This window comes from Sceloporus undulatus, chromosome 9 (genome assembly GCF_019175285.1).
Source record: "Sceloporus undulatus isolate JIND9_A2432 ecotype Alabama chromosome 9, SceUnd_v1.1, whole genome shotgun sequence".
Taxonomy (NCBI): Eukaryota; Metazoa; Chordata; class Lepidosauria; order Squamata; family Phrynosomatidae; genus Sceloporus; species Sceloporus undulatus.
This window is the reverse complement of record NC_056530.1, coordinates 21,635,625-21,644,744: the sequence shown is the minus strand read 5'-3', so window position 1 is coordinate 21,644,744 and position 9,120 is coordinate 21,635,625. Positions and strand designations below refer to the sequence as shown.

The 9,120-nt window shown below is 47.9% G+C and overlaps 2 protein-coding genes across 2 annotated transcripts in view; one reads left to right on the top strand and one right to left on the bottom strand.

Annotated features, from left to right (window-relative positions):
• Positions 1 to 253: 253 nt before the first annotated feature.
• Positions 254 to 8,210, bottom strand: NFKBIB (NFKB inhibitor beta). Its single transcript, XM_042439102.1, has 6 exons — positions 7,649 to 8,210; positions 6,562 to 6,667; positions 4,806 to 5,034; positions 4,455 to 4,543; positions 4,076 to 4,309; positions 254 to 3,495 (listed from the first exon to the last, which is right to left on the bottom strand). The coding sequence occupies exons 1-6, from the start codon at positions 8,044 to 8,046 to the stop codon at positions 3,457 to 3,459; spliced, it is 1,095 nt and encodes a 364-aa protein (XP_042295036.1). The 5' UTR covers positions 8,047 to 8,210; the 3' UTR covers positions 254 to 3,456.
• A 431-nt stretch (positions 8,211 to 8,641) lies between these two features.
• SIRT2 (sirtuin 2) overlaps positions 8,642 to 9,120 on the top strand; it is a 9,940-nt gene continuing 9,461 nt past the window's right edge. The window contains exons 1-2 of the mRNA XM_042439098.1: positions 8,642 to 8,799; positions 8,931 to 9,004. Of these exons, the coding sequence (XP_042295032.1) occupies positions 8,784 to 8,799; positions 8,931 to 9,004 (90 nt within the window). The 5' untranslated portion in view covers positions 8,642 to 8,783. The remainder of the gene's footprint in view (positions 8,800 to 8,930; positions 9,005 to 9,120) is intronic.

Here is a 9,120-nt window from a genome sequence, read left to right as displayed (position 1 = left end):
CTGCCATCTCTAACAACACACAGAACCAAGCTCACAAAAAAAGTGAGAAGGGAACTTGCTAAGAGTACACTCTGAGGATTAAGAGGAATGCCACCTGCCACCTCAAAGAAGCCCTCTGTGTAAAATGAGGTATTGGCAACCTTGGAATCGCCCCATGGAATACTGTACACAGCAATTTAACAGTTTCCTCCATTCATGTAGATGTAGAGCCCTGCATCAATTTTAAAAAAGCCATGACACTCACACAGAAAGGCACACAGAAATCCACAGCTTTTAATCAGATCTGTTTGGAGGGACCTACATAATACAATAAACACAAAGAGGCAGAGAGACAGAACTGAGTTACAGACGTGGAATAAAACAACAAAGTCACAGGAAAACCACACTGTAGCTTCAAAACATCAAGCCACGGGGAATAGAGGAACAAATTCCTTAAGATGGGGCGGAGGAGTTTGAAGTTTTGTATACAATGTGTGACAGTTTTCTCTTTGCTGAACAGGCAGAGGCTGTGTATACATTGGATGAGAAAATGCCTCACTGATCCAAAAAGTCCAGTGCGTTGTGCAGCTTCAAAAGTCAGTTTATCAAATGCTGGCAGAATCCACACAGCCCCTCATTCATGTGGTCATGTCACCAACTCCAAAACAACTTTGCGCGGGACAAAACCACAGCCCTGGTTAGGCTAAAGGGCTACAGCTCCCAACTGCTCACCAATGGCTGCTGCAGTCCTCCAGCATCTACTCTAGAACAGCCTCTTTCAACATGGTGCCTTCCATCTTTGTTCAGACCCTCATCCACAACCAGCATGCAAAGGCTACGCTATAAGACCTCTGTCCTGCCTCCTGCTCCAGTCTAAACTCCAACTTCCTGAAACAATCCATGGCCTACCTAAATGGTGGGTTTGCTGTTGGCCCCGATATATTGACCTCTGGATGTGTTCAGACTCCAATGCCCATCCCATTCCCTTCCTTTTCCCTCTCAGCTGAGCCTTCCTTCTTGCTGCCTTTGGGGTTGTAGAGTTCACCAGGCCCCATCTGATGGCCTGAGCAGTGTGAAAATGCTATGTATGTCACTAATGGTGACACAGCTTTGTTTACAGGGTAGAGAGGGTTTGGAGTGGCAGCTGTGCTAGTGAACACGCACACTCTGGCAAAACTGAAGCACACAACCCCCTGCCCCCCTGCACCCAAAAGAAGAAGTGGAGCTGCTGACTTGCATTTATTCAAGAAGCCTACAAAATAAAGGCTAGAGGTTTCTCACGGAAGGTATTGTCTCTTCCTAGTTGAGAGCAGCTGGGACTGAGAAGTTTCCCAAGAATTGCATTCAAATGTCTCAGCTTGGCCTCAGAGCAGCTACTACTGTGGAAAGTTACCCTTTTTTCGGACTGCAATGATCACACTGCCTAGGGGACGCTGGGAACTGCAATCTAAAAACGTTAACTTTCCCAAAGACTAATCTTCCCAGACTAAGGGGGGGGGGGAGAGGCAGACTTTCTGGTTAGCAGTCATGAGAAAGACACTCTGCCAGGGCTGCAGTGTCCAATATTTTACCATCTTCCGTTACTGAAAACAATACAAGCCATATCACCTAAACTTTATGCATTATTCCCACCTTTTTTATATGGGGAAAGAAGCAGATGCACATCCCGGGAGATGTTCAAAGTTAAGTCGAAGGCTTTCATGGCTGGCATCCTTAGTTTTTTGTGGGTTTTTCAGGCTATGTGGCAAAACAGGGCCACACAGCCTGGAAAACCCACTCTCCTGCACACAAAAAAACACCGCTATACATCCCAGGTGTTTCCCATAGGCAGCAGAAACTACAGGCTGTGCATCACTCTGACCTTTTCACAGTTCCAATATGGCAGTCCTCTTGTTTGGTGCCCTCTAGAACTCTCCCTGCCTCAGGGGAGCCAAAAATACCTATATTTTAATGATGTTCTCACCATTCTTCCTCCCAGCCCCCCTAAAGGTAGCTCATCTGGCTCTGGTAGATATTAAGTATACTAGGGATGGGGAGACTGTGGTCCTGCAGGACTCCAACTCCCATGAGGCTTAGTCATCACAGCCACTGCTTAGCAATGCTTGCAGCTGTATCCCTAGAACATCTGGAGGGCTACAAGTTCCCCATTCTTGACATATACAAAAGAAAGGGGAAGATACAGTGGCATGAATCTAAAAGGAGAACATACACAGGGAAAGAAGGGGATAGGGAGAAACCATATAGCCAGAAGGAGGTAGAAAGCTAGAAAAGCATCTACATAGCTAGAGTCAGCTCTGGGCTCTCACTAGCTCTTCTTGGAAAGAACTGCTCTTGATAGTGGTTTTACTTCTAGGAGAAGGGGGAAAAAAGACAAAGGAAGGCGATGATCCCTAACCTTGGAGGAGGGTTACCAGCTGGTTAGTGACATAATAAAAAAGCAGTCTTCATATACTCAGAGTCACAGCATGTCACAGATCCCGGGTCAGAGTCATTCCACAAGTTAGTCCTTGTTCCATCCACTGACAGTGATAGGGATTTCCCCTTCAGCTGCCATTCCCAGTCCCCTGCTTTTAGGGCCTATTGGTTCCCACTCCAAATCCTGCTTATTTTAAAAAGAAACTAACTTTAGCAGAGAGGAGGGTTTTAAAAGCAAACTCCAAGAAATGGAAGAAGGAAACATGACAGAGTGTGCATGTATACTGACCCTGAATTATCCACAATGTGGTTTCAAACACTCACGAGTAAATATGATGTTAATAAAACTTTTGACAAAAACCCGGTAACAGGTTCCCACATTAGGAATAAATCCTGTAAATCCAAAACAATTCACACCTTGGGACTAGGGCTGCATCCACACTGCAGAAATAACCCGGTTTGACACCACTTTTACTGCCATGGTTCAATGCTATGGAATTCTGGGAACTGTAGTTTGTTGTGGCACCAGAACTTTGCTCTGGTGTCACAACGAATTACTTCCAGAATTCCAGAAGCATTAAGTGGTGTCAAACTAGATTATTTCTGCACTGCGGATGCCTAGATGTGGATGACTGTCCCAGCTCCAGGGTTCACTAAGACCACATTTAAGACTGAGGCAAGATTCAGGAGGCAGAAATGGAAGTGGAGGGATCCGGAGAAAAACAAGAGATGTTCATTTCTAAGATGGAAAGGCATCTGAAACAGGTATACCCCACCTCCCAAAGCATGCTCTTCAGTGCTGGATATCAAACATCAAAACAGACATAAATCGTGAGGACTTGGGAAACCAGACAGAAAAACAAAGCAACCACTGAGGTTACGTCGGAATGGGGCACAGGGATCTGCTAGACATCCGCAGCCTTGCCCTTATAAATAAAACAGATCTAGCTCACAGTGAAGATGCAGTTGCTACAGAAATCACAGCCAGCTGCCATGGTGGGAGGCATGTTTAATGGATCGGGGTCCCAGGGGACAAAGCGGTCTCCCCCTGAACTGGTCTTTCTAACGTCCACAGTTGATGACAATGTCGTCATACTCTTCCTGGGAAACCAAAAAACATTGTCAGTTTTACTTCCACAGGCTAGTGGGGAGAAAGAGAGAAACTTATCAGCTGAAATTGCACAACATATTATATCCACCATTTTACAATAAAAACAATTAAAATCATTTCAATAAATCAATATAAAATTGCATAAAGCATACAAAAGTTTTAAAGAAGATAAATAAAACATGCACCCTGTATACAAGCCTCCCTAGTAAATAAATAATAATTATATGTTAAAAGCTGCTTGAACAAAAATGTCTTTGCTTGCCTGCAAAAGGACAGGTAGAGGGCCAACTTAGCCTCTTATGGAAGTGAGCTCCAGAGGGTTGGAGCAGCCATTGAGAAGGCTCTCTCCTGTGTCCTCACCAAGTGAGCACATGATGGTGGCAGAACAGAGATAAATTCTTCCCCTGAAGCTCTTAGGGCTCTAGCAGGTGTATGGGGAGATATGGTTTTTCAGACAGTCTGGACCTAGTGCTTTATACGTCATGACCAGCACTTTTGAGGTGAGCACACACACTACCCTCAGGAACAAATTTTCCAAACACAGGTGTCTCCTCTGGAGGTAAAACTCACCTCACTGTTGCTATCCAGGCTCTCCTCTGAGTCCCAGTCGGGCTCTTCTGAGCCAAAGGCTCGCAACAGCTGTGGGATTTTTTCATTGGGCCGATGGATGGCACTGTACATGGGGGTGTAGCCAACATACATGCGGGCCTCAGGGTTAGCTCCAGCACGTAACAGGTACTCTACCACTTCAGGGCTCTGTGACTCCACAGCCAGGTGAAGGGGGCTCCGGCCACAACTCAGCTCCTGCCAGCAAGAGAAAAGAAGGCGAGGGAAATGCAGAACATCCTGGTAAGCTCTTAGGCATGACAAACATATGCACATTACAAGTACAGCTTTGCACTGGATAGTTATACGTATCTATTTTATTGGTAACATCACCGAAACTAACCGGTTTGTTGAGATCTGATCCCCCAGAGATCAGTAGATTGACCATGTCCATGTCTTTTCGCAAAACTGCAAGATGCAGGGGTGTGAAGCCTACAGAAAGAGAAAGCAGGCCAATCTGTTGAAACTGAACCCAGATTCCTGACTGAAGAAACAACCCACCTTTTTGTTGCTGTTGTTATACATCCACACCCTGCATGCTGAAATCCCAAAAAAATAACCACCCATCCCCCCCCATAACCATGAGGACTACAAACTTGATTAAACTTCCTCTTGTGTAGCCCAACTAATTCCATGTTACATCCAAAGGAACAGTGCAAATTATTCCTGAAGGGGAGGGTCCCAGGAAAGATACCATCATAGTTGGTGCAGTCCAGCTGGGCCCGGGAACTGTTCCCTTCACAAGGCCTTTGTCCCATGGCTGGTGCCAGCAGTTGCTGTGCACAACCCCGCTGTCCTTCCCGGCATGCCAGGTGTAGTGCTGTGTGTCCTCCTTTCTCTTGCACAGATAGACCGGCTCCTGCTGAGACTAGCTTGCCAACGAAATCAGATGCCCCCAGGATGACTGCGATGTGGAGCGCCGTCTGGGAACAGAGACATGAGTGCAATCTTTAGCCTGATGGTAGTGGTTTTTCAAAGGCCACCTATGCGTCTAAAAAGAATCCAACATACAACTGAAGCAGATAAGGCTTTGCGTAGCAGGGAGCTGAGTGAGAGGAACAAAGAACACAGAAAGCTAACTTATGGGCCGTAGAGACAGGCTAAAATAAAGCTGCTTTGGATCACTTTGGAGGTATGCTGTTTAAATGATCCATGAGGCTGGAATCTACACCAAAGCCATGCTCCAATCCTAAGGACTGGACCACAACTTTGGCACAGCCTCTGGCCTCTTAGGACGCATGCATCATTTATACAGGAGAGGTGTCTGTCTCGATGGCCTGTTACAGACTGCCAAAATAAAGCTGCTTCGGGTCTCTTTGGAGGTATGCTGTTTAAAGGATGCATGCATCCTAAGAAGCCGGAAGCTGCACCAAAGCTGCCCTCCAGTGCTTAGGAACCGAGTGTGGCTTTGGCGTGACCTCCAGACTCTTGGGACCCATGCGTCATTTAAATAGCATGCCTCCAAAGAGACCCAAAGCAGCTTCATTTTGACAGCCTGTAACAGGCCGACATTTCCTGCACAACTCTGGATCTACTATTGTTTTCATTTATGCCCCACTTTCCCCCCAAATAATGGGACTCAAGGCAGCTGACAACGTATTTTTAAAAATACAAATCCAAAACTTTGCAAAAGCATTAACAGAAGTATACACATAAGAGTTAATAACATTTAAACAGTTTATAAAGTTAAAACGTTAAACATTAAAAATATTAAAATTCAATAAAAGATTACGCACAAGCTTTAAAGGCAGAACTGCGGAGCATTAAAAGCTGTTAGTAAAAGCCTGTCGGCACAAAAATGTTTTGATCTACCGCCAGAAGGAGAAAAGAGCAGAGCCTTCCTGGCCTCTCTAGGGAGGGAGCTCCAAAGTCTAGGAGCAACCTTTAATTTAGCACATTAAAGGGAAATGAGATGCAGAACTGAACATCCTGTACATTTTGAGGCACCACACAAACATATTGGTCCTATACAGCTTAGGCTCAGAGTATGGGATGCTCCCCTATAAACCAGACCAAATAATAGGGCCTTTTCTAGATACTCTTCTCCAATTACATCTCTTGTCGAAGATGAAGCTACAACTATAAAGAGGGCCTCTGTAATTGAGAATGCTTCTTAAAGAGGTCAGCTCAGTCCCTTTCTAGGCCACATATTAAGACAAACAATTACTTTAATTGTACCTGCTGCTCTAATTGCTATTTTTGCTGGCATCTTATTATTTTTACCTGTTCTTTGCTGCAGTCATTTTGAAAAGAATGTGATTTACCTCCCTTAGCCATTATTCTTACTGAAATGTTTTAACCTTGTTTTTTTTCCACCTAAAGATTTTAATTGAAAACTGAATATATGATTTCTAATTAGCAACAAACAAACTGTAGTTTTGGCTGTGTGGTTTTGAAGGAAGGAGACACAAGATTCATGCAATGAAAAGCCAAGTGTTTCTCAACCCAACCTGTCCAAGGTCGTTCTGAATGTCCAGGTAATCCGTCCCTTGAGTGTATTGGAGGATGGAATCCAGAAAGGCCTCGTGTTCGTGGATGACCGCCAAGTGGAGAGCCCTGGAGGCAGCAGTAGAGAACAGATACTGTTAAGAAGGCAAAACTCGGAGGCAGGAAAACATGTCTGACAATTTCAATATCTAGGTCCTCTGGTGCAACGCTATGGCCAGCTTTAGCTCAAAGTTGCACCGAAAGACCTAGAGATTATTCCTAGAGTGAATGCTCTACTAGGCATTTGTAGCTCCTTCAACACAGTTCTATGGTCTGCCGGATGTTGACCATAGAGTTGCGCTGGAGGACCTAGAGATCCCTAGAGGGAACACTCTACTAGGCCTTTGTAGCTCCTCCAGCGCAGTTCTATGGTGAATGCCAGACGTTGACCCCAGAGTTGCCCTGGAGGACCTAGAGATTATTCTTAGGCCTTTGTAGCTCCTCTGGCGCAGTTCTATGGTCAGTGTCTGTCAGATGTTGACCACAGAGTTGCCCTGGAGGACCTAGAGATTCCTAGAGATGTCTTCTCAGGTAAAAACACGTTGTTTTTTGTTGTCATCTGCGGTTTTCCCAAATTCATGGGGGTCTTGTGCCTCTAACCCTAATGAATACGGAGGGAGTCACATGTATATCCCGCTTACTGGCCAATAAAAATTGTGACTCCTTTAACAGAGCGCATGTGTCTCCGTCTTCGGTGACGAAGCCCAGGACGTGGTGGAGCCAAGCCAAGTGGGCCAGGTATTACGCTCTGTCAAGTCGAAGGCTTTTATGGCCGGCACCCATAGATCTTTTGGTGGGGTTTTGGGGCTTATGTGGCCATGTTCTGGAAGAGTTTATTCCTGACGTTTCTCCAGCATCTGTGGCTTTTGGCACCTTCAGAGGGGAAGATGGCAGCCACAGATGCTGGCGAAGCGTCAGCAATGAACCCTTCCAGAACACAGCCAGGTAGCCCCCCCAAAACCTCCATCTTGGACAATAGAAGCAGTGGCTCCTTTTGGAGAGAGACCCTCCGCCGCGATGGGAGCGTGGGGAGGCATCATGCGCACGTACGTATCTCCATCTTCGGTGACGAAGCCCAGGACGTGGTGGAGCCAGGCCTCAGGGGCCACCGAGGCCTCGCTCTTCTCCAGGCGCACAGCCTGCACCCCTTCCACGATGTCGCCCACGTCCTCGTCGCCCGCCAAGGAGTCCCCAAGGGCCGAGTCCAGGCGCTCCAGGTCCTCTTCCTCTTCCTCGGGGAGGCCTTTCTTAGGCTCCCCGCCAGGCTTCATCTCCTCGTGGCCCGGGGCCCCCAAGAGGCCTGCTGCTGCTGCCTCCTCCTGCAGCTGCCCCAGCTGGCCTTCGCTCAGGGAGCCCAGGCCGCTGTCACACCAGTCGTCGCCGGCTTCCCCTCGCTTGGGCTCCTTGCTGGGCCCGCTCTGGGCGCTCTGCCCGGCCGAGGAGGCCATGCTGAGGGCAGCCTCGACTACCAGACCGGCCTCGGCGGCCTCAGGGCCATCGGCAGCCCTCCAAGAGCGCAGAGCCCGCTCCTCAAGCGCCTCTGCCAGACGCAGGCGCCATCTTGGAGCAACCCAGGGAATTCCCCAAAACAAGCCTCTGACTGTGTCGCACTCACAGAGGCATGCCGGGAGCGGTAGTCTTTCCGCTTCGCTTGGAACCCTGGGAGTTGTAGTCCTATTCGCGTCACCATCCGGGTACTGCGCCGTTTAAAACTGTCGCTCTCCGGACGCCATTTTGTCCGCCTCTCGAGACACTTGTTTACTACTAATGTTTAATAAATATTGAATGTTTAAATATTTATTTAAAGGCTAAATGTATTATATTTAACGTTTAAATAATTATAAACATAAATTATAAATAAACATAAATAGCCCACAACGTAATAGTTTCAACCCCTTTAATTATAGCCAGCCTCGCAAGGCATGCCGGGAGAGCGAGTCCTCCCTTTACAGAGCTGTGATTGGTCGACATCGACCTCGTGGTAAACCTCAGCGATTTTGCTTCTTGTGGTGATAAATACCGCGGTGCATGCTGGGACGCTGCGTTCTCATTGGTGGAGGCGGCGCTGCCTCTGCCGCAATGCTTTCTGGGGGTTGTAGTTTTACCCTCTCAGAGCGACAAGCTCTGCTCTAACCCCGGTTGCTTCCCTTCTGGTGCCGGAGTCCGCGGCGGCGGGGGATCTTCCATGGACAAACGGGAAGGTAGCTAAGGGCCGGGAGGGGTTTGGGGCGTAGTCCGACGGGGAAGGCGGCGAAAGGCCTACTGAGGCCTACTAGGCCTCCTCTCTCCCGCTGAGGCAACCGCCGCTTTGTTATCTTTTCTTCGGTCACAGACCCGGGAAACGCCGCCGCCGCCGCCGCCTCCTCAGACGCCGCCGCAGAGAGGGACTCGGGCCCAGGCTCCTGGGTGAGAAGAAGAACCGGGGCCTGAGTTCGAAACCAGGCCGAGGGTCCATTCTGCATCATTTCTCTCTACCTACGCTGTAGAAATCAAACAGATGACAGCACTCGCCCAACCGGAAA